At 41.3% G+C, this 24,692-nt stretch overlaps 1 protein-coding gene across 14 annotated transcripts in view; it reads left to right on the top strand.

Moving 5' to 3' along the window:
• Positions 1 to 24,692, top strand: part of IRF7 (interferon regulatory factor 7) — a 207,756-nt gene that overhangs the window by 165,887 nt on the left and 17,177 nt on the right. For 13 of the 14 annotated variants that reach the window (XM_056527133.1, XM_056527139.1, XM_056527131.1 and 10 more), the window contains 6 exons: positions 6,163 to 6,409; positions 7,758 to 7,858; positions 9,715 to 9,766; positions 10,387 to 10,578; positions 18,031 to 18,195; positions 19,354 to 19,512. In XM_056527133.1, the coding sequence (XP_056383108.1) occupies positions 6,163 to 6,409; positions 7,758 to 7,858; positions 9,715 to 9,766; positions 10,387 to 10,578; positions 18,031 to 18,195; positions 19,354 to 19,512 (916 nt within the window). The remainder of the gene's footprint in view (positions 1 to 6,162; positions 6,410 to 7,757; positions 7,859 to 9,714; positions 9,767 to 10,386; positions 10,579 to 18,030; positions 18,196 to 19,353; positions 19,513 to 24,692) is intronic. The other variant, XM_056527142.1, reaches the window with a different exon arrangement.

Genomic DNA, 24,692 nt, shown 5'->3' with positions numbered 1-24,692 from the left:
GTTCTGGGTCCGTTCAGCTTTTCTTTTTTTTTTTTGTGGTGAATAGCCCCAAAACAGGCCGGACCAGGACTGCACTGAGTCCTGACGGATCTCATTGACTTGCGTGTTGTCTGTCAGGGGTCCGGTAGTTTACAGGAGAAAAAAGTATATGCACTACTACACATCCAGTATTCACAGGCTGCACACACACTTATTGGACATTGCTGCAGAGATCACATGACCCGCCGCCCCCTTCAGTCTGCGTCACCGATTTACTCACAGCCTGAAGGTTGAGGTGTGGTATGTACTGAACTCCCCTCCTCCTTTTCATTGGTAGCAGTGGGGACAGTGGAATTCTAGGAAGACTTCAGTGAGTTAGGGCTGTGAGGATGTACAGTATGTGCGCTCAGCATCTAGTCTCAGGCTAAGCCTATATTCACATCTATGTTGGAGCTCCATTCGGGAACTCTCTGTCTCAAAATCCCTTAAAGGGGTACTCCGGTGTAAAACATTTTATAAATCAACTGGTGCTAGAAAGTTAAATAGACTTGTAAATGACTTCTATTAAAAAATCTTTACCCTTCCAGTACTTTTTAGCAGCTGTATGCTACAGAGAAAAAAAATTTATTTTTGAATTTCATTTTTGTCTTGTCTACAGTGCTCTCTGCTGACACCTGATGCCTGTATCAGGAACTGTCCAGAGCAGAAGAAACAATACTCAACAGAATTCCCCTAGGATTTCAGGGCAAAAAATGTGAACAACAACTTTAGGGGTTACCCCCCAAAGGGGTGCACCATTAACTAGAAATTCTCTCTAAGTGATGCTTTAAAACTTCAATGTTTTATTTGTATCCCTTAAAATAGTGAGTGTGATTCTTACATTAAAAGCACAGCATATGTTACAATAGTAAGGTCGCTATCTCCCTATATGCATGTAGTAACTATGACCGTACTAGTAATTCAAATGCAGGGTATATGCTGACGTGTATTGTGTAACACAAAGAGGCTGCTAAAATCTGTCATCCTTTAGCCATCCAACCCCGACGTTTCGTCAGTCTGCGCTGACTTTATCAAGGGAGTGTGACGTGTCAGTATCGCATCAAGCTGCGCATCAATGTTAGCCAATCGCTTTGCAGAGTGTCAATGTTATCAATCAGTAGCCAATCTTTTCATTCCACGTAATTACGTTCTGACATTGATCGGCCCGACGTGTGAATGTTGCGCGGCGCATGCTCAGATACCTATGTAGTTGTTTACGACTAGTGTGTAATACGCATGCGTCCCGCATGTCACTTTTTTCTCCTTATTCGCCCTTTGCGCATGCGCTGCGCTTAAGTTTTGTTATGTCAATTTCATTCTTCTGCGCCTGCGCTGCTGGAGAACAATTTTGCTGGATCGTAGCCTGGTAATGTTAGTTTTCCATATTCGTCATCAGAGTGTATCGATATGTCCCCGTTAGGTAATGGTCACATGGGCTAATTCTCTATTTATAATATCAATGGTAAGAATGTGGGTATGTGTAAGTTGTTGTGTTCTTTCATACTCAAAGGATAGAATTGATATTATTTTTATAATATAATATATAGTCATAACTGATATGGTATCCAGTCCAATAATTCATAATAAAGAGTGTATAAGGAATAGGTTTAGTCATACTGATAAATGTTGCTATGGTGCATCTATATAGGTATCCCTTTAATGTGCTATGTATATATACAATAGCAGAGCAGAAGAAAATCCCCATTGCAAACCTATGCTGCTCTGAACAGTTCCTGAAACGGACAGAGGTGTCAGCAGAGAGCACTGTGGACAAGACAAAAAATAAATTCAAAAAGAAAAGAATTTTCTCTGTAGTATACAACTGCTAAAAAGTACTGAAAGGGTAAAGATTTTTTAATAGAAGTCATTTACAAATCTGTTTAACTTTCTGGCACCAGAAGAGAGAGAGAGAAAATATAGACTGAGCTGACAGAATCAGACATTATAGGATTAGATATAAGTGCTCAGCAGACAGTATCACACATAATGGTATTAGATACAGCCTGTGACCCTATGTATGAGGGTTGTCACTAAGTTATAATAGATATACCTTGGACTTAAGTTTGAGTTTGAGACTGCCCTTGATAAATTTATCTGAGCAATGTGAAATTAGCCTCCGTATGATTAAGGTCTTTATAAGATGATGGGATCAGCAGTGGGAGAATACTTGTTTTATGAAGGAGGAGACTGAATGCTTGGGCATGGTTTGCCACTGCACACAAAGTGTACCACAAAATATGTCCCTCTTTGCTTTAAGCAAAAGTTAGGAGGTATAAGCATATCCCCTGTTAAGGGATTATTCACACTTGCATAGATGGTTATACTGTCCGGCCAAATTCCGCCGACTGAATGAACATGTTTGTTCTTTGGGTGGAAGTCCATTCCCATTGAAATCAAAGAGACTCTGCGCAGCATACCTGCGGAATGTCTGCAGTGTGAACCAGTCACAACACAGAGAGCTGCCAACAGATGAGTTGTACAGCCACACAATCCAAGTGTTCATCCAACGAATGAGTGATGGCTTCTTCATTGGCTGATTCCTCTGCTTTTTACATAGGGCAATAATAAGCCAGGTAGCCCAATAATCTCCCTGTGTAAGGGTACATTCACACGTGCATATTTTGCTGCAGATTTTTCGCTGCTGGATTTCCTCCCTCTTTGACTTTAAAGGGGTACTCCCATGGAAAACCTTTTTTTTTTATTTATTTATTTATTTTTAACTCAACTGGTGCCAGAAAGTTAAAGGAGAACTCCAGAATATAAAAATTGTCCCCCATACTGCCGGCAGTAAAAAAAAATAACGATGTACATACCTTCCTCCGCTCCCCAAGGGTCCTCCGGTAACCGGCTCCGTTCTCCGCCGTGATCCTCTTCCTGGTTGCTGGTGGTCGATGAGTCATACTGCACTCAGCCAATCACCAGCCGCAGTGAAGTCCCGACTCTGACAGCGATAGGCTGAACGGCAGTGGGACGTTTTCGGCCCTGGCAGCAGGTGCCGGTGTAGTGAAGAATTTTGTGTCCTGAAGCATTCTCACACTGCCGCTCAGCCTATCGCCGGCCGAGTCAGACTTCGCTGCGGCTGGTGATTTGCTGAGCGCAGTATGATTCGCCGACCACCAGCAACCATTAAGAGGATCGCGGCGGAGACCGGAGACAGTTACCGGAGGCCCCTGGGGAGCGGAGGAAGATATGTACATCTTTATTTTTTTTTACTGCCGGCACTATGGGGGACAGTTTTTATATTCTGGAGTTCTCCTTTAAACAGATTTGTAAATTACTTCTATTAAAAAATCTTAATCTTTCCAGTACTTATTAGCTGCTGAATACTACAGAGGAAATGGTTTTCCTTTTGGAACACAGAGCTCTCTGCTGACATCTCTGTCCATTTAAGAACTGACCAGAGCAGCATGTTTGCTATGGGGATTTTCTCCTACTCTGGACAGTTCCTAAAATGGACAGAGATGTCAGCAGAAAGCACTGTGTTCCAAAAAGAAAACAATTTCCTCTGTAGTATTCAACAGCTAATAAGTACTTGAAGGATTAAGATTTTTTAATAGAAGTAATTTACAAATCTGTTTAACTTTCTGGCACCAGTTGATTTAAAAAAAAAAAAAAAAAAGTTTTCCACGGGAGTACCCCTTTAATGGGCAGGAAAATCAACATCAAAAATCTGCAACAAAATACGCACATGTTAACACAGCCTAAAATGCCCCTAAAGTGCCTTGCCCCTGTATGATCAGTCACATGACTATTATAGATTTTCCATCTCAGGAATGTTTCACTAAACCAATGGTGATTGCATTAAATTACAACAAGCAGAGATCTTAAAATCCATGAGGTATTTAAATGCAAGCTATTAATGTATCTGAAAATGCAAAGCTGAACTGCAACCACCGGGACATATAGGAGTCCTCTGAGAAACAGACCGTAGTAGCATTTTTATCTGTCTTCTTGGAGTTTCCCCACTCTAATGTGAGGTTCAAAAACATTCTATAGGTATCTCTTAATTTGGATTACACTAGAATAAAGATATTTTATGCCTTCACAATTCATTTTTCTATTCCGCCAATGCATCTAAAAATGGAAAAAATGTAAACAAGTGTGCAAGTAGTTTCTATTGTTAATGTCCAATTATTTCGTTTTTACAGCCCTTGTGCAGACGTGTGTCTCCATGGCAGCAGACTACAAATAAATCATGTGTAGTCTGATTCTAAAGTCATGCTTACTTCCATCTGTCCCCAAATCTTACTAATATATCTTTGGCAGGTTAGAAACATGAGGAAGGGATTACAACTGCGGGATCAGCCGTCCCAGTTTAACTCACTTTATTATTCTTTAGAACACAATCCCTTCATCCAACACTATGCCCCCTCTCCAAGCACTTAAATGCACTTCTTCAGATTTTGACTTGAGACCAGATCCTGCAGGTTTATATACCGTTTATACTCGAGTATAAGCCGACCCGAATATAAGCCGAGGCCCCTAATTTTACCCCAAAAATCCAGGAAAAAAAAAGTTATTAACTCGACTATAAGCCTAGGGTGGGAAATACATCATCCCTCCATGTAATCATCCAGACCCCCGTCATCATCCAGACCCCCATCATCATCCAGACCCCCGTCATCATCCCCACCTTCAACATCACCGCCTGTCAATCCCTTCATCAGTGGTCTTCAACCTGCGGACCTCCAGAGGTTTCAAAACTACAACACCCAGCGTGCCCGGACAGCCGATGGCTGTCATCACCGCCTGTCAATCCCTTCATCAGTGGTCTTCAACCTGCGAACCTCCAGATGTTGCAAAACTACAACTCCAAGATGGCTGTCCGGACATGCTGGGTGTTGTAGTTTTGAAACCTCTGGAGGTCCGCAGGTTGAAGACCACTGCGGCCTTGTCATCATCCAGCCCCCCCCCCCCCCCCCCTTCCTTTTGTTTTGTACTCACCTCCCCTCGGCGGGAGGTTAGGGTGAGCTGGTACGGGCCATCTATGCTGCAGGGACCGTCCGGTGGGGATGGTTAGTCGTTGCGGGCTGTCCATTTTCACCGGGGGGGGGGGCCTCTTCTCCGCGCTTCGGGCCTGGAGTAGTGACGTTACCTTGACGACGACGCACAGGGACGTTGCGCATGAACGTCCCTGTGCGTCTTCGTCAAGGCAACATCACTACTCCGGGGCCGGGCCCGAAGCGCGGAGAAGAGGCCCCCCCCCCCCCCGGTGAAAATGGACAGCCCGCAACGACTAACCATCCCCACCGGACGGTTCCTGCAGCATAGATGGCCCGGACCAGCTCACCCAAACTTCCCGCCGATGGCTGTCCGGGCATGCTGGGAGTTGGAGATTTGCAACATCTGGAGGTCCGCAGGTTGAAGACCACTAATGAAGGGATTGACAGGCAGAGAGTTCGCTCGAGTATAAGTCGAGGGGGGTGTTTTCAGCACAAAAAATCATGCTGAAAAACTCGGCTTATACTCGAGTATATACGGTATGTACTACCCCATTTTCTTTTGCATCATTGAATAGTTTGTTACTATGTAATGTCTGATGTTTTTTGTTGTTAGGTCTCCAGGATCTGTAGAGAAAAAACAGGGGATGGGTGGATTTCAAGCAAAACCATTTACCAAACTTTCTTTATATTTTTTTCAAGAGGCATTCGGAGCATTGCTATTTGAATGCCGTATACTACTTGATTTATTAACTTTTTGCAATAAAACAAGCAGGGATTTCAGCACCACAGTATATTATTTGTTGACTTAAAAAAAAACACACACTGGCACTAGGGATGTTAGTAGAGATATAATCTGTCATTTGTGCATGTGTTCCAATAGAGGGGAAGGGGTAAGCCTCTGCCAGACTCCTATGGTGGCAGCTTACGGTATCTCCCAAAGGACAAAAAGGATCAAGCAGTTGAAATCCAATGTGCCCAACAGCTATCTATTTTGACATCTGCCGATGAGGGAAAGTGGGGAGACCACCGTACACAGTAGATTGACAGCCAGTTGCTGTATTTGGCTGACATATATCTAATGTGTATGGCCACTTTTACTTGGATAGTTTTGTATGTATTGGACATTCAGCTAATTACCAAATGTTTAATCACATCTATTCCTTGGGGTGGGTTTTGTTTCTTTTTTTTCCTCAAATTTCAGGCCTGGGCTATTTGCAGTGGAAAATATAATTCACAATGTGAGGACCCCCCGACGTGGAAAACAAACTTCCGTTGTGCCCTGAACCAGGTGTCATACCATGGAAGTAAAATGTTCACTGAAATTGAAGATCATTCAAGCGACCAGCGAGATCCTCATAAGATATATAGGTTCAATGGTGTTCATCATGATGTACCCACACCCAATCCAAATGTTGCCCCCTTCAGTGAAGCCCCCAGTAATTCAGAAGGTATGACGTTTACTACACTAGCATTAACACATGGACATCTAGTACACATCATTTTTATGTGTAAAATCATAGGGGGTCTGGATGCATTTATGGAGAATAATAACATCGCTGATTTTGTATATTAGATTTATAGGGACAGAACGTTGATCCAGGGATTTATTCTGATGCCATATTTGGGGTCGGGAAGGAATTTTTACCTCTAGTATGAGTTTTTTTTTTGCCTTCCTCTGGATCAACTCAGTAGGGACTCATTAGGGATATAGGTTGAACTTGATGGACTCTGGTCTTTTTTCAACCTTACGAACTATGTTACTATGGTATGTTACAGTTATGGATTTTGCAATGGGCCTTCCATATTGACCTTTTCCCTGTGTTGTAAATGTTCTTATCTTTAACTCTTTTACAACTGCTGGAAAGCTACGCGAGTACACCTGTATTTGCAGACACAGTGGTGGATAGCTTGATCAATGTCTCTATACTAGCTTTAAAGGGAATGTATTGCCTATTTTTTTGTACTGATTAGGGTAAGATACTAAAATATGTTTATTTTTTTCTTATTAGTTTCTATTTTTAAATTGTAATTGTTTTTATTTCAGATTTTTTCAATAATATCGGGGCAGCCATCTTGACTAAGCTGTTTATATCAGCATTTAAAGATATGCTTTAGAGCATATGGACATTACAACAATAGATAGGACCTGTCCCCTTTACATAATTTAATTTACATTTTAAGTGTTACTGGGCATTCTCTGTGACTTATGCAAGGGTTATTCCACAGGGAGGAGAAGCTTCATCTCGTGCTTTGTTACTGTCTATACCGGCGTCAGCTTTCGCTGTGTCGCTATACTGATCACTTTCCAGCAGTCTCTACCTGTGATCACAGACTACACAGGATGCCTAATGCTAGGTTTCCATTGCTATTAAGCTCCACTAAAGGGAGCTCTGTCGTTCAACTCGTTGAAAATACAGAAATTGAGTGGAGAAAAAATGTACTGCATGTAAGATATTTTTTCTCTACTCACCTCCTCTATAATACCAGACACCTAAAGGACCCCAGTGTGCAAAGGTCACTCAACCTGAACAGGATGGGGATCAACAGCATAGCCTCAGCTTAGTTTAGGCCTAGTGGCCAAAATTAAAACTGCAAGATTTCAGAATTATTTAAAAATATAGATAGTAAAATGGAAAAAAAAAAACATCAACAAAAGTTATTAAATCATATGTTCAACAAATAAAAGTGATTTAAACAACTTTTCATTTCCCGATGACACATTCCTTTAAGATTTACTACCTGCTGAAAAGGCCTAAATTCACCTAAATTAATATCTTTGTCTTTTCTTTTGTCTAGCTGAGCAAAGTTTTCACAGTGAGTTAAATGATGAAGAGTGCACACTCCGCATAAGTCCTGATATTCTTCGAGTTGCCCCATTTCCCAGGCAAGAGGAATCGGTGCGTTATGACATAGATGTTTCTAAAAGAATATTATCTATATGCTATGTGTTACTAAATGGTTAAGATCCTTGAGGAGAGGGACATGTGGCATGTGGAGACTTATATGCCATTCATGCTACACTAGGAATTCTGGGAGAAATTATATGCAAAGTAGAGCTCTGGTGCCACCTTTTAGAGGTCAATACTGTAAGAAGCCTTACAACATGACTGGAGATTTTATAAATATAGCAACAAAACTCTCCCAGAATTAAAAGTTACATAAAGCTACACCACGTGACACACCTACCATAGAGTCAGACCACATAACTGCTATGGGGCCTATTATAAGAGGGATTCTCACACTGAACTGCTTACCTTGCTTCCCTTTACAATAAAATTCTATTTACTTGCAGCTGCCAATATTGGAAGCTCACAGCAAAGCCCAAATGACTTGGTTGGTTGGTTACTGGCAGCCAGTAATTAAGGGCATGTCTGTAAAGGACTTTTAAAAAGATATGCAAATTAAGCTTTAAAACCCATTGGGTTTACTCGTCAGATGCTAGAGCCCAGCAAATTTGTCCCCTTCTCCAGTTAGTCACCCACCTCAATCAGGGTAGTAAAGGATGTAACCAGCAGACAGAGGAGAGCGACCAACTGGTGAAGGGGCCAAAATTAGCTGGGTTTCTCGTTGGAGGGGTCAGTTAACTAATGAGAGGTATGTTCAGATTCAGGGTAAAAAGCCATATAAGCCATTCCCTTACTTTATACCCTAAAAACCTGCTGACATGTCCTTTAGGACTGGGTACACACAGCGTATTTTGGGAAAGCTCCGTACATACACTCAAACATCCCCTCAAGGATCCATTAGTCAAAAGGAGGCCGAAAGAGTGTCGGATTTGCTTCTCTTTTGCCAATATGCATAAATATGGAACAAAAAACTTAAGTGAAGAATAGCATAGTGTAACACTCACGTTTCTGAAGACAGGAACCCCGGTGGATGTGGATCCGCTGGACCTGTGTGGCAGATGACTTGGACCGTACCAGGGAGCAGAATCTAAGGTGCCGCTGGTTTTCACCAGAGCCCGCCACAAAGCGGGATGGACTTGTTGCTGCAGGCTGCACCCAGGTTGCTACCCCTGGCACGGCTCGACCACACAGGCGGCTGAGGAGATGCGAGGCACAGGAGGGATAAGGCAACTCGTAGTCTCGATAGCAGAAGGTCAGGCCAGGCGGCACAGTAGCGTAGTCAGAACGTAGCAGGAGTTCAGTAGGCAGGCGGCAGAGGAGCAAGGTCAAGTCACAAGAGCAAGAGATCTGATACACGGCACGGCAATAGAGGAACGCTTTCTCAAAGGCACATGGCAACAAAGATCCGTCAGGGAACTGAGGAGGGTGGAGGAATTTAGAAAGGAGCCACAGGTGGATTACACTAATGAGCGTACTGGCCATTTAAATCTTAAAGCTCTGGCACGCGCGCCCTAGGGGACAGGGACACGTGTGCCAGAGCAGAGAAGCAGAGGCAGGAGAAACACCCGGCGAGTGACGGACTGGGGCTCGCATGCGGGCGCGTCCCGCAATGCGAGTCCCAGCCCTGTCGGTAGCAGAAGGTAAGGGGACCATTCACTCACGGCCAGCGTGTGTGGCTGGAGCGCATAATGTAACACATAGTAGACTGTGATCATGTCTCTGTATGGATCTCAGTGAATGATAGATACCTATGGGTGAGAGTTGCCACTGTATTACATCCATCACAGGCATTCATTTTAATTTCAGTGACGTATCCATTAAAATGAATGCCATTATAGCAGAAGGCTGAACAATGTGTGAGCGATTCTTGTATAGATTCTTCATATATTTATTCTTTTAAATTTTAGGAAGTCATTGAAGAATTAATGAGAAATATTTTACTGGATTCAACAGAAAACAGTAAGTCAGAAGTCTTATGAATGTATTGTCTGTCTCTTGTTCTAAATCGTTGGTGATGAATCAGTACATTGGAACCTTTGACCTAAAGGGGTATTCCAATCTAGTGCTAAACTTTCAGCAGCCCCGGACAGAATTATTAGAGCTCTGGCCGTGTATGCATGTTGTTTACCATTCATTCCAAGGACAGCAGCACATTTGCAATAATAGCACAAATTATATTGGGTTATAAATGAAAGTTCTTGCCCTAGTTCACCAACCAACCCCATAATTTTTCCACATGCTTATTTCATGTTTGCTTATGACACAATAGTCTGCAATAGGGTTGATGTTCCTAAGGTTGCCAAACTAAACAGGATTAATAGTAAGAAGCAATTGGCTCCATTTACGCTGTAGGGAACAGGAGCCAAGCTGCAGTATCCAGGCCTACTACTTCATAGTGAACTAAGCCACCTGCTTGCGGTCCCATTCACACTGTGGTGGGGGCACCAAACAGCTGATTGGCGGGGGAGCTGGGTGGTTGAGGATAGACCATCAATCATATTAGCCTGGGAAACCCCTTTTAACATTTTGAAAGTTTGTTTAAAACTGGTAGCTAAATGCACATCTTTCTATTCAAACAGGCATACAGCAAGTTCTAAACCTCTCACAAGATGAGTATACACAAGATGGTCCACATGTGGATCAGGTTTACAGACAATCCACACATGAGCAATGGTCAAATTCACAACTGATGGAATCATGTGTTACCAATGGACAGGAGCAAGCCGCTCACAGGGAGCAGTCTATCCATATACCAGTGTTTCGTGAGCAATGTGAGTACCTATAGGGGGATAATGGGGGGGGGGGGGGGTTCTGGATTGGGTACTGTCTTCAAGCTTAGTCATAAACTTTCATAATAAAACCTACACTGCTCAAAAAAATAAAGGCAACACTAAAATAACACATCCTAGATCTGAATGAATGAACTAATCGTATGAAATACTTTCGTCTTTAAATAGTTGAATGTGCTGACAACAAAATCACACAAAAATATCAATGGAAATCAAATTGATCAACCCATGGAGGTCAGGATATGAGTCACACTCAAAATCAAAGTGAAAAACCACAGGCTGATCCAACTTTGCTGTAATGTCCTTAAAACAAGTACAAATGAGGCTCAGTAGTGTGTGTAGCCTCCACGTGCCCATATGACCTCCCTACAATGCCTGGGCATGCTCCTGATGAGGTGGCGGATGGTCTCCTGAGGGATGTCCTCCCAGACCTGGACTAAAGCATCCGCCAACTCCTGGACAGTCTGTGGTGCAATGTGGCGTTAGTGGATGGATCGAGACATGATGTCCTAGATGTGCTCAATCAGATTCAGGTCTGGGGAATGGGCAGGCCAGTCAATAGCATCAATGCCTTCCTCTTGCAGGAACTGCTGACACACTCCAGCCACATGAGATCTAGCATTCTCTGGCATTAGGAGGAACTCAGGGCCAACCGCACCAGCATATGGTCTAACAAGGGGTCTGAGGATCTCATCTCGGTACCTAATGGCAGTCAGGCTACCTCTAGCAAGCACATGGAGGGCTGTGCTGTCCCCCAAAGAAATGCCACCCCACACCATTACTGACCCACCGCCATCCCGGTCATGCTGGAGGATGTTGTAGGCAGCAGAATGTTCTCCACGGCGTCTCCAGATTCTGTCACATCTGTCACATGTGCTCAGTGTGAACCTGCTTTCATCTGTGAAGAGCACAGGGCGCAAGTGGTAAATTTGACAATCTTGGTGTTCTCTGGCAAATGCCAAATGTCCGGCACGGTGTTGGTAAGCACAACCCCCACCTGTGGATGTCGGGCCCTCATACCACCTTCATGGAGTCTGTTTATGACCGTTTGAGTTACATTGTGTTGTTTAAAGGGGTACTTCGGTGAAAAACTTTTTTCTTAAATCAACTGGTGCCAGAAAGTTAAACAGATTTGTAATTTACTTCTATTAAAAAATCTTAATCCTTCCTGTACTTATTAGCTGCTGAATACTACAGTGGAAATAATTTTTCGTTTGAAATACGGAGCTGTCTGCTGACATCATGAGCACAGTGCTCTCTTCTGACCATAGGCGTGCGCACAGGGTGTGCCGGGTGTGCCCAGGCACACCCTAATCACCGTGGCCGTGGAGCAAAAGGGGCAGCTGCCCCGGGCCCTGTAATTCCTGGGGGCCCAAAAGCAGCTCGCCCCTTTTGCCCCATGGGCCCGTATTGCGCCGCACGCTACCTTTTTATGTTCGCCGCCGTCGTCGTCACTCATCCCCAGGCAGCCAGTACCGCAATGGCTGTCTGGGAGATGGTCACGTGACGTGACGTACGACGTCACGGGCGGCATCATAGAGAGGAGCGGAGCAGAGAGAGTCTCCCGCTCCTCTCAGTCCCCACACGGCCGCTTCCAGGATCCAGGCCGCATTAGGGGACCCACCGCCGGATATGTGAGTATGTATAATATGTGTGTGTGGGGGGTATTTATTATATAGTGTGTGTGTGTGTGTGTGTGTGTGTGTCGGTGGGTGGGGGGGATTTATTATATAGTGTGGGGGGGATTTATTATATAATGTGAGGGGGGATTTATTATACAGTGTGGGGTGGGGGGGATTTATTATATAATGTGAGGGGGGATTTAATTTATAGTGTGGGGGGGGATTTATTATATAATGTGAGGGGGGATTTAATATATAATGTGGGGTGGGGGGGATTTATTATATAATGTGAGGGGGGATTTATTATATAGTGTGGGGGTGGGGGGGATTTATTATATAATGTGAGGGGGGATTTATTATATAGTGTGGGGTGGGGGGAATTTATTATATAATGTGAGGGGGGATTTATTATATAGTGTGGGGGGGATTTATTATATAATGTGAGGGGGGATTTATTATATAGTGTGGGGTGGGGGGGAATTTATTATATAATGTGAGGGGGGATTTATTATATAGTGTGGGGGTGGGGGGGATTTATTATATAATGTGAGGGGGGATTTATTATATAGTGTGGGGGGATTTATTATATAATGTGAGGGGGGATTTATTATATAGTGTGTGGGGGATTTATTATATAATGTGAGGGGGAATTTATTATATAGTGTGGGGGTGGGGGGGATTTATTATATAATGTGAGGGGGGATTTATTATATAGTGTGGGGGGGGATTTATTATATAATGTGAGGGAGGATTTATTATATAGTGTGGGGGGGATTTATTATATAATGTGAGGGGGGATTTATTATATAGTGTGGGGGTGGGGGGGATTTATTATATAATGTGAGGGGGGATTTATTATATAATGTGAGGGGGGATTTATTATATAATGTGAGGGGGGATTTATTATATAGTGTGGGGTGGGGGGGATTTATTATATAATGTGAGGGGGGATTTAATATATAGTGTGGGGTGGGGGGGATTTATTATATAATGTGAGGGGGGATTTATTATATAGTGTGGGGTGGGGGGGATTTATTATATAGTGTGGGGGGGATTTATTATATAATGTGAGGGGGGATTTATTATATAGTGTGGGGGGGATTTATTATATAATGTGAGGGGGGATTTATTATATAGTGTGGGGGTGGGGGGGATTTATTATATAATGTGAGGGGGGATTTATTATATAATGTGAGGGGGGATTTATTATATAATGTGAGGGGGGATTTATTATATAGTGTGGGGTGGGGGGGGATTTATTATATAATGTGAGGGGGGATTTAATATATAGTGTGGGGTGGGGGGGATTTATTATATAATGTGAGGGGGGATTTATTATATAATGTGAGGGGGGATTTATTATATAGTGTGGGGTGGGGGGGGATTTATTATATAGTGTGGGGGGGGGGATTTATTATATAATGTGAGGGGGGATTTATTATATAGTGTGGGGGGGGATTTATTATATAATGTGAGGGGGGATTTATTATATAGTGTGGGGGGGATTTATTATATAATGTGAGGGGGGATTTATTATATAGTGTGGGGGTGGGGGGGATTTATTATATAGTGTGAGGGGGGATTTATTATATAATGTGAGGGAGGATTTATTATATAGTGTGGGGGGTGGGGGGGATTTATTATATAATGTGAGGGGGGATTTATTATATAATGTGAGGGGGGATTTATTATATAGTGTGGGGGGGATTTATTATATAATGTGAGGGGGGATTTATTATATAGTGTGGGGGGGATTTATTATATAGTGTGGGGGGGGATTTATTATATAGTGTGGGGGGGATTTATTATATAATGTGAGGGGGGATTTATTATATAGTGTGGGGGGGGGATTTATTATATAATGTGAGGGGGGATTTATTATATAGTGTGGGGGGATTTATTATATAGTGTGGGGGGGGATTTATTATATAGTGTGGGGGGGATTTATTATATAATGTGAGGGGGGATTTATTATATAGTGTGAGGGGGGATTTATTATATAGTGTGGGGGGGGTTTATTATATAATGTGAAGGGGGATTTATTATATAGTGTGGGGGGGATTTATTATATAATGTGAGGGGGGATTTATTATATAGTGTGGGGGGGGATTTATTATATAATGTGAGGGGGGATTTATTATATAGTGTGGGGGGGATTTATTATATAATGTGAGGGGGGATTTATTATATAATGTGAGAAGGGAGGAAATTATACATGTGAGGGGAGGATAATAATGATTATTATAATCCTCCCCTCACATATATGTAACATCCCCCCCTCACATGTATAATCTGATAATCCCCTCCTCACACTGATTATCCCCGAACATATATAATATCATAATCAGATTATATGTGAGGGGATAATCAGTGTGAGGAGGGGATTATCAGATTATACATGTGAGGGGGAGATGTTACATATATGTGAGGGGAGGATTATAATAATCATTATTATCCTCCCCTCACATGCATAATCTGATAATCCCCTCCCCCGTACGTATCCTGTACTGATCCTGAGTTATATCCTGTATTATACTCCAGAGCTGTACTCACTATTCTGCTGGTGAGGTCACTGTGTACATATATTACATTACTTATCCTGTACTGATCCTGAGTTATATTCTGTATTATACTCCAGAGCTGTACTCACTATTCTGCTGGTGAGGTCACTGTGTACATACATTACATTACTTATCCTGTAGTGATCCTGAGATATATCCTGTATTATACTCCAGAGCTGTACTCACTATTCTGCTGGTGAGGTCACTGTGTACATACATTACATTACTTATCCTGTACTGATCCTGAGTTATATCCTGTATTATACTCCAGAGCTGTACTCACTATTCTGCTGGTGAGGTCACTGTGTACATACATTACTTATCCTGTACTGATCCTGAGTTATATCCTGTATTATATTCCAAAGCTGTACTCACTATTCTGCTGGTGAGGCCACTGTGTACATACATTACATTACTGATCCTGTACTGATCCCGAGTGTGTGTGGGATGGGGGTGGGGGACCGGGGGGACCAAAAAAAATAGCTTGCCCAGGGTCCAATCAAAATTAAAGACGGCCCTGTCCATTATACATACACTGTACAGCAATCATACATCCATTATACATACACTGTACAGCAATCATACATCCATTATACATACACTGTACAGCAATCATACATCCATTATACATACACTGTACAGCAATCATACATCCATTATACATACACTGTACAGCAATCATACCACCATTATACATACACTGTACAGCAATCATACATCCATTATACATACACTGTACAGCAATCATACCTCCATTATACATACACTGTACAGAAAGCATACCACCATTATACATACACTGTACAGCAATCATACATCGATTATACATACACTGTACAGCAATCATACATCCATTATACATACACTGTACAGCAATCATACCACCATTATACATACACTGTACAGCAATCATACATCCATTATACATACACTGTACAGCAATCATACATCCATTATACATACACTGTACAGCAATCATACCTCCATTATACATACACTGTACAGCAAGCATACCTCCATTATACATACACTGTACAGCAATCATACCGCCATTATACATACACTGTACAGCAATCATACCTCCATTATACATACACTGTACAGCAAGCATACCACCATTATACATACACTGTACAGTAGGGGTGTGAATCGCCAAGAATTTGGCGATTCGATTCGAATCGCGATACCAGTGTGGCGATTCGATATATCCCGATATATCGCGATACCGTCTAGGTGACGATACATCGCGATATATCCCGATATATCGCCCACCTGGGAGCATTCATAGATCCCAATAGACGCCGCTGTCAGCTTTGACAGCGGCGATCTAGTACTCCGGTGCTCACTTTTCTCATGTTATCCTGTCCGGGCTGCAAAATAAAATAAAACGCACTTTATCTTATCTGCCAACGAGCCAGCGGAGCTCCGGGACAGTCCGGTACAGGTGTTCGGTCCCCGGGCTGTATTCTTCTTACTTCCTGTTAGTCCGGCACGTCACATGGAGCTTCAGCCTATCACCAGCGGAGGCGGGACATCGCTGCGGCTGGTGATAGGCTGAAGCTCCATGTGACGTGCCGGACTAACAGGAAGTAAGAAGAATAGAGCCCGGGGACCGAACACCTGTACCGGAGCTCCGGGGGCTCGTTGGCAGGTAAGATAAAGTGCGTTTTATTTTGCAGCCTGGATAGGATAAAATGAGAAAAGTGCGCACCGGATACTCCTTTAATAGCCAGCCGCGGCGATTGCCGCATGCTGGCTATTAGCGGCGGCCCCCGGCTACTGAAATCAGCCGGGGGTCGCATAGTACGGAGTGGGCACGAGTCGGAGCCCGCTCCATAGCCGTGTCAGATCCGGCCTGCCCGGCTCCACAAATGTGGAACTTTTATCTCCTGATGCCCGGGACATGACATGCTGTTCCGGGCGTCCGCAGATAAAAATTCCACATCCCTAAAAGAATCGATTCAAAAATATTTTGAATCGATTCTGTATCGGCAAATGAAAAAATCGCGATTATCGCGAGAATCGATTTTTTCTTACATCCCTACTGTACAGCAATCATACCGCCATTATACATACACTGTACAGCAATCATACATCCATTATACATACACTGTACAGCAATCATACCGCCATTATACATACACTGTACAGCAATCATACATCCATTATACATACACTGTACAGCAATCATACCGCCATTATACATACACTGTACAGCAATCATACCGCCATTATACATACACTGTACAGCAAGCATACATCCATTATACATACACTGTACAGCAATCATACCTCCATTATACATACACTGTACAGCAAGCATACCGCCATTATACATACACTGTACAGCAATCATACCTCCATTATACATACACTGTACAGCAATCATACCTCCATTATACATACACTGTCTGTGACTGTACAGCAATCATACATCCGATCCATTATTAATGGATTGGATGTATGATTGCTGTACAGTCACAGTGTATGTATAATGGAGGTATGATTGCTGTACAGTGTATGTATAATGGAGCCTCCAATCCCAAAAAAAGTTTTAATAAAATTTTTCATTTTTTTTGTATTGATATTTATGAGTGTAGGTATGTTTATGTATGTGTGCATGCAAGCAAGAGTGTGTGTGTATATATATCACACACGCGTGCGCTGCGTGAGTTTGTGCTTTAGGGTGCACACCCTAATGCAATAGGCTGCGCACGCCTATGCTTCTGACATCTCTGTCCATTTTATGAACTGTCCAGGGTAAAAAGAAATCCCCATAGCAAACATATGCTGTTCATGACAGTTCATAAAATGGAAAGAGATGCCAGCAGAGAGCACTGTGCTCATGATGTCAGCAGACAGCTCTGTATTTCAAACGGAAAATAATTTCCGCTGTAGTATTCAGCAGCTAATAAGTACAGGAAGGATTAAGATTTTTTTAATAGAAGTAAATTACAAATCTGTTTAACTTTCTGGCACCTGTTGATTTAAAAAAAAAAAAAAAAGTTTTTCACCGGAGTACCCCTTTAAGTGTTCCATTTATTTTTTTGAGCAGTGTATATTGCATACACCAAGAAGCTGATAGTTGTTTGATTGAACATTTGGCAGAGATTTGTAAGTGTCCATTTACTTCAATACACAGTCTAGATGCTACAGATTAGATACTGATTATATCATATCCATTCATTCCTGAAACCAAATCCAATTATAAGGCTGTAACATGCTCCATTATCAAATGTTTTCTTTTCCAGATACACAATATCAAATGTGTAACATTTATCAGAATGGATATCCCCAAAATGTGGCTGTGACCCACATCTACGAACAGTCTACACTTCCACAGTTCCAGCACCCACCACCAGTTCTAACTGGTTTGGTTTTATCATCTAACGAACATAACTGGTGCCAACAAGAAAGTAAGTAACATTGATAACATGTTATCAGTCTACCAGTTATTACAGTAGCAAAGGCAGAATAGTATTTTACTGAACAGTAATGTTGGTATACATTAAAGACAATAAGGGCACCACTAGGTACTGGTGGTGTGGGAGATTTCAGATCTAATAGAATAGCGTGTTCCAGGGTAACCAGATATTAAAAAAACAAGGCCCTTGGTACTGGCAATATCACTTTTGCTGAATAGAGAAAATATAAAAATATTGTATTAAAAAAGATACAGTAAAACTTTAAATGTATGGGGGGGGGGGGGGGGGTGTGCAAAAATAAAACACTTGTCAGCATTTAAATTAGGATAATGTACCACCTAAGCATCTCCAATTAACCAAAGTATAGAAAGAAGCAAAGCTTACCTTAAAGGGAATAGGCATACTCTTGTTTGGCCTCCATTGCAGGCAGAACAGTGGGTAAGACTTCTGCTGCAGTAAGCAGCCTCCCAGCCACAGAGAATGCTGTCTGTGTTTTCTCCTTTACACCTAATATATAGTTTACATGGTCAAGGTGAGTGCCTAGGACAACAGAATGTAGGTAGTGGCATATATGCAAGTAAAACTTTCACTTATGAAAACAAATGTTTTCTTGTAAATGTTGCTGCTCTGCATAGCTCCGCACAGAGTTTATAAGCATACTTACTGTATACAGCAGCACTACCTTTATATAGGACCAACAGTGGTAGTGCTATACAACAGCCTTAATCCATCTGCTCAGTCCAGTGACATTTTCCACTGGTGCCCGCTATCCAGACAGCTTCTCTCCTTTATAATGGAAAAAGGGTAAAGGCAAATTGGGGGAGATTTACTATTGCAAACTGACCAAAAATAACCCAATTCAGATCTATGGAAAGGGTTTTTCAATTCCAGAAATTTCTGTAACAGATTTGATTGATTGAGTTATTTTTACCATAATTGGCAAAAATGTTCTGCTATTGCTGTACTATGACATCTCACTTCCCTGCCAATGAGACAGCAAATGATTAGCTCCCGACATGGCATATTATTACAGTATTTTAGTACCAGAAGTGACTACAATGCTGTCTTTTAAAACTATGTCTACTTATGGAAAGTTATGGAGAGGACTCAATCTTATAGGCTCACTGTATGTCACATGTATATTTACAGTTGCACAGGACATAGTCCCTAATGCTGTTCAGAATGGTTTTCAGCAAGACGTGGACCAAGTTATCAATCCCTCTCCTGTAAGACACGATCCACCCCTTCTTAATGGATCAAGGCAGACTTTTGTGCAACATACCCAGGAAACCCTAATAAATCAGCACAGTAAGCAGGGTTGTTTCTATTTTTGTAACTGAAAGTACTGTATGTTATTTAAGTGGTAAAAGTACACCAATATTATTTGTTCATATTTATTTTAAAAAAATAAACTATGAAAAAAAAAATTTTTCTTCCTACTTTCAACTGCAATAAGTCACTACATGGACAAAAATATTGGGACAGTTGCACATTACACCCACAGGATTTTTTAGGACATAAAACTCTCAATCCGTAGGCATTCATTTGGCCCCTTTTGCAGCTTTAACAGCTTCTTGTAACACTCACGTTTCTGAAGACAGGAACTCCGGTGTATGTGGATCCGCTGGACCAGGAGGAGTTCAGTAGGCAGGCGGCAGAGGAGCAAGGTCAAGTCACAAGAGCAGGAGATCTGGTACACGGCAAGGCAATACAATGGAACGCTTTCTCTAGGGCACAAGGCAACAAAGATCCGGCAGAGAACTGAGGAGGGTGGAGGAATTCATAAATAAGCCACAGGTGGATTACACTAATGAGCGTACTGGCCCTTTAAATCTTAAAGCTCCGATGCACGCACACCCTAAGGGACAGGGACATGCGTGCCAGAGCAGAGAAGCAGAGGCAGTTGAAACACCCGGAGAGTGACGGACTAGGGCTCGCATGCAGGCGCGTCCCGCGATGCGAGTCCCAGCCCTGTCAGTAGCAGAAGGTAAGGGGACCATGTGCTCACGGCCAGCGTGTGAGGCCGGAGCACATAACGTAACACTTCTACTCACATAGGAAGACTTTCTACAAGATTTTGGAGTGTGTCCTTGGGATTTTTTTCCATTTATCCAGAAGAGAATTTGTTAGGTCAGACATTGATGTTGGATTAGAGGGCCTGGCTCACAATCTCCATTCTAGTTCATCCGAAAGGTGTTGGATGGATCTCTGTGCGAACCAGTCATGTTCTTTCACATCAAACCATCTCCCAGTCATGCCTTTTTAGACCTTGTAGTGTGCACTGAGGCTCAGTCATGCTAAAAAGGGCTAAACCTAAACTGTACCCACAAAATTATAAACATACAATTGTCTAAAATGGCTTTATATGCTGAAACATTAAGACTTCCCTTTACTGGAACCAAGGGGGCCTAAGCCAACCCCTGAAAAACAACCCCATAGCATTATCTCTTCTCCACTAAACATTACACCCAGCACAGTGTAGTCAGGCAATTTACCTGGCATTTACCAAACCCAGACTCCATCAGACAGATAGAGAAGTGTACTTCATCACTTCATCCAAAGCTTAGTACTGTGCCTGCATGAAGCTGTTCAACGATGGAAATCTATGCCATGAAGCTCCTGGAGTATTGGTAACTTTTATGCTCTATGAGCCTCTGCTCTAAACATCCCCGCTCTGTCACTTTACATGATTTTTGTAGTTTAGGAGTTGCTGTGGACCCTTTCCACTTCTTAGTAATATTGCTTAGTTATATCGCTAAAGAAGGAAGAACTTTAAAGGGCGAGAAGTATTCATATCACCTATCTTTAGAATGACCTATTCTTTCACCATTGTTAGTCATTGATAGATACTGGATTTTATACACCTGTGGCAATGAAAGAAATCACTAAATTAAATGATTTGGAGATGTGTCCCAACACTTTTGTCCATATAGTATATATGTAAATACATACTTTACAAATATATATATACATATATATACACAAACACTCATACTTTTATATTTTTAGCAATTTAGGAGACTAGGAACATATATTTGTACATATATTTGTTTAAAATGTTTTGGGCCCCATTGCACATAATGATAGACCCCCCCCCCCCCCCCTCACAAGTCTCTAATATGTTAGTATTTCTAGAATTATCAGACATTAAGAAAAAAAATCAACAAAACTGTAATAAAATCAAGGGCAGTGCAGCTCAATCAATAAATAGCCTGAGGTTAACTGGTAAGGTCTGATTACCCCAAGACCAAGAAATATATAGATAAATATAATAAAGAAATTATATGACCAGTCCTCAAGGATATTGAAATAAGAAAAAATAAGTGAAAAGGAGAAAGAATAAAAGGGAAGAAGTAAAAAGATGGAGATAAAAGATATAGACAAATTGACAGATGGTGGATCACAAATAAAAGTAAGAGATAAATGGAAATGGAACTGATAATGACTACAGTAATCCTATCTTGATTAAAGTAATAATAAAAATACCTGCAAAATATAACTTAAACAATCATGTGCATTTATTGAGTAAAAATGATATTAAAACACCTGGGCAGGGCCCTTGCCCAGGTATTAGAAAAATGTGCTTATTAAAAATCAAAAATAAAAAAATTATAGATTGCCAACCTTCTTATAAAAATAATTATGTAAATGTTCATAAAATATTTTGCATCAGATAGCAGCCAATGACCAAAGTCAATATAATAGTTCTAATCTAGTTTAGCAGCCACAGTAGTTAGAATTGTTCATCACATGAAGCCAATGTACTGTATTGGCAACAAAGTAGATACAAATTGTCTGTTAAATGTAGCAGATAAGATGAGCGATACAGTTATAACTTCCACTTTACTTCAAAGAGAGCCGTTTAGTGTAAATAAGAACGATAACAGTATTAGGACATTCAGAGCGGTACCTTGTTTGCAGTCTTCACTGTATTGCACGGCAGCTGACAGTCTCCGGAGCGGCAGACTCCTGGAGACTGTAATGAGTCAGTGCCCGCACGGACTAAAACGAGGGCAACCACCAACCTGGCATGGGTGTAGGGGTTCCTCCGGGAAGGCGTTTGTGAAGGTAGGTTGGTCCCAAATGATGAGATGTTGTCCTCTGTAGTGCAGAGAGCCGGCATCCAATATGAAGCGATGGGTGAATGGAGTTTTGCTGGGCACTATTCGCCTGTCGGCCTAAGGAGTAGCAATCAGCTGTAAGCCGGCGTCCTCGTGGTGTGAATAGCGCGCTATTCAATAGTGGGACACGGGTCTGGGTACTGCAGCGCTGGCAAGGCGGTATCGGCTGACTTAGTGGCTGATGTAACCAAAAGATGGTTGTGGCAATACTTAAAGAATGAGGCTAAACGCGTTTCACCACAATTGTGGTATTCCTCAGTAGCCTTAATGTATTAAAAAGCTTTAATATATTAAAAGCTTTTTAATATATTAAGGCTACTGAGGAATACCACAATTGTGGTGAAACGCTTACAGCTGATTGCTACTCCTTAGGCCGACAGGCAAATAGTGCCCAGCAAAACTCCATTCACCCATCGCTTCATATTGGATGCCGGCTCTCTGCACTACAGAGGACAACATCTCATCATTTGGGACCAACGTACCTTCACAAACACCTTCCCGGAGGAACCCCTACACCCATGCCAGGTTGGTGGTTGCCCTCGTTTTAGTCCGTGCGGGCGCTGATTCATTACAGGCTCCAGGAGTCTGCCGCTCCGGAGACTGTCAGCTGCCGTGCAATACGGTGAAGACTGCAAACAAGGTACCGCTCTGAATGTCCTAATACTGTTATCGTTCTTATTTACACTAAACGGCTCTCTTTGAAGTAAAGTGGAAGTTATAACTGTATCGCTCATCTCATCTGCTACATTTAACAGACACTTTGTATCTACTTTGTTGCCAATACAGTACATTGGCTTCATGTGATGAACAATTCTAACTACTGTGGCTGCTAAACTAGATTAGAACTATTATATTGACTTTGGTCATTGGCTGCTATCTGATACAAAATATTTTATGAACATTTACATAATTATTTTTATAAGAAGGTTGGCAATCTATAATTTTTTATTTTTTTATTTTTAATAAGCACATTTTTCTAATACCTGGGCAAGGGCCCTGCCCAGGTGTTTTAATATCATTTTTACTCAATAAATGCACATGATTGTTTAAGTTATATTTTGCAGGTATTTTTATTATTACTTTAATTAAGATAGGATTACTGTAGTCATTATCAGTTCCATTTCCATTTATCTCTTACTTTTATTTGTGATCCACCATCTGTCAATTTGTCTATATCTTTTATCTCCATCTTTTTACTTCTTCCCTTTTATTCTTTCTCTTGTTCACTTATTTTTTCTTATTTCAATATCCTTGAGGACTGGTCATATAATTTCTTTATTATATTTATCTATATAAAACTGTAATAAAGCCCATAGTGCAAAAGAAACAGCTCAATTGAGAAGAGGTTATCCAAATATAAAATTTCATGGCAGATCATAATAATATTTAATAAAAAATATTCTTAAAAAGTGCAAAATATTTAATAAACATATCATGGTGTCTTCTTCAATTATAAAACCAGAAAATACACAGCTGGTTGTTCATACAATTAAAAATACCATATTTAAAACTTCATCAAGGTATACACTGATAATATATATGAGAGGTATAAAAATTAAGAACTAAATCTTTCAGAAGGATGATGATTTTATTCTTGATTTCTTGAGGGAAGTTTTTACAAAAATGTATGAACCACAGAACTACTATAAATACATGTGTTATGTGGGTCACATTTGTTTAATGAATCAACTTCATTAACTGCAAAGAAATATATTGAATAAACCTTATGGTGGGAAATTTGTTCCACTTACAAAAGAAATTCTTCCAACTTGGAATGCAACCCTAAGGAGAAAATAAAAATTATTACATTTTACATCTGAAAAAGCCCACCACTTTTTTTTATTTATTATTTTTTTTAGACTTTTCTAAATATTATATGAAATTAACAACCGGCAACTGTATGGTCCATTTCAAAATATTCATAGTTACAGAGGCCTGCTTGTACTGGACACATGGGGCAGGAGAAGCACACACCCCTCCACAAACATTTTTGTCAGAATATTTCTTGGTGGCAGGGATGGGGTGAAGAAAGTGGCTCTTTGTGAGTCTTTGTAGTTCCTCAGACTCGTAGATTTGTCTGTGTGCAGTGAACTTAGATAAGAGATACTTAATAACTTGGTCCTGTAATTCCATAAAGGTTGGTACAAAGCTGAATTACACATATTGCTACTTTTTTGTACCAGGTGTTGGTACTTCACCAGATACTAAGCGCTGCGGAATCTGTAGGCGCTATATAAATAAAATAAATATAAATAAAATAAATAAATATTGTTGAGAAATTTATTATCCCCATAAATTTATTATAGTCTATTATACTAAGGTTTTTTTCTGTTCTCCTGTGGCAGGCCCCCTTCGTTTCATTGTGTT

The sequence above is a fragment of the Hyla sarda genome, chromosome 6 (genome assembly GCF_029499605.1).
Source record: "Hyla sarda isolate aHylSar1 chromosome 6, aHylSar1.hap1, whole genome shotgun sequence".
NCBI classification, from domain to species: Eukaryota; Metazoa; Chordata; class Amphibia; order Anura; family Hylidae; genus Hyla; species Hyla sarda.
Note: the sequence above shows the minus strand (reverse complement) of the source record. Positions and strands in the feature narration are given on the sequence as shown.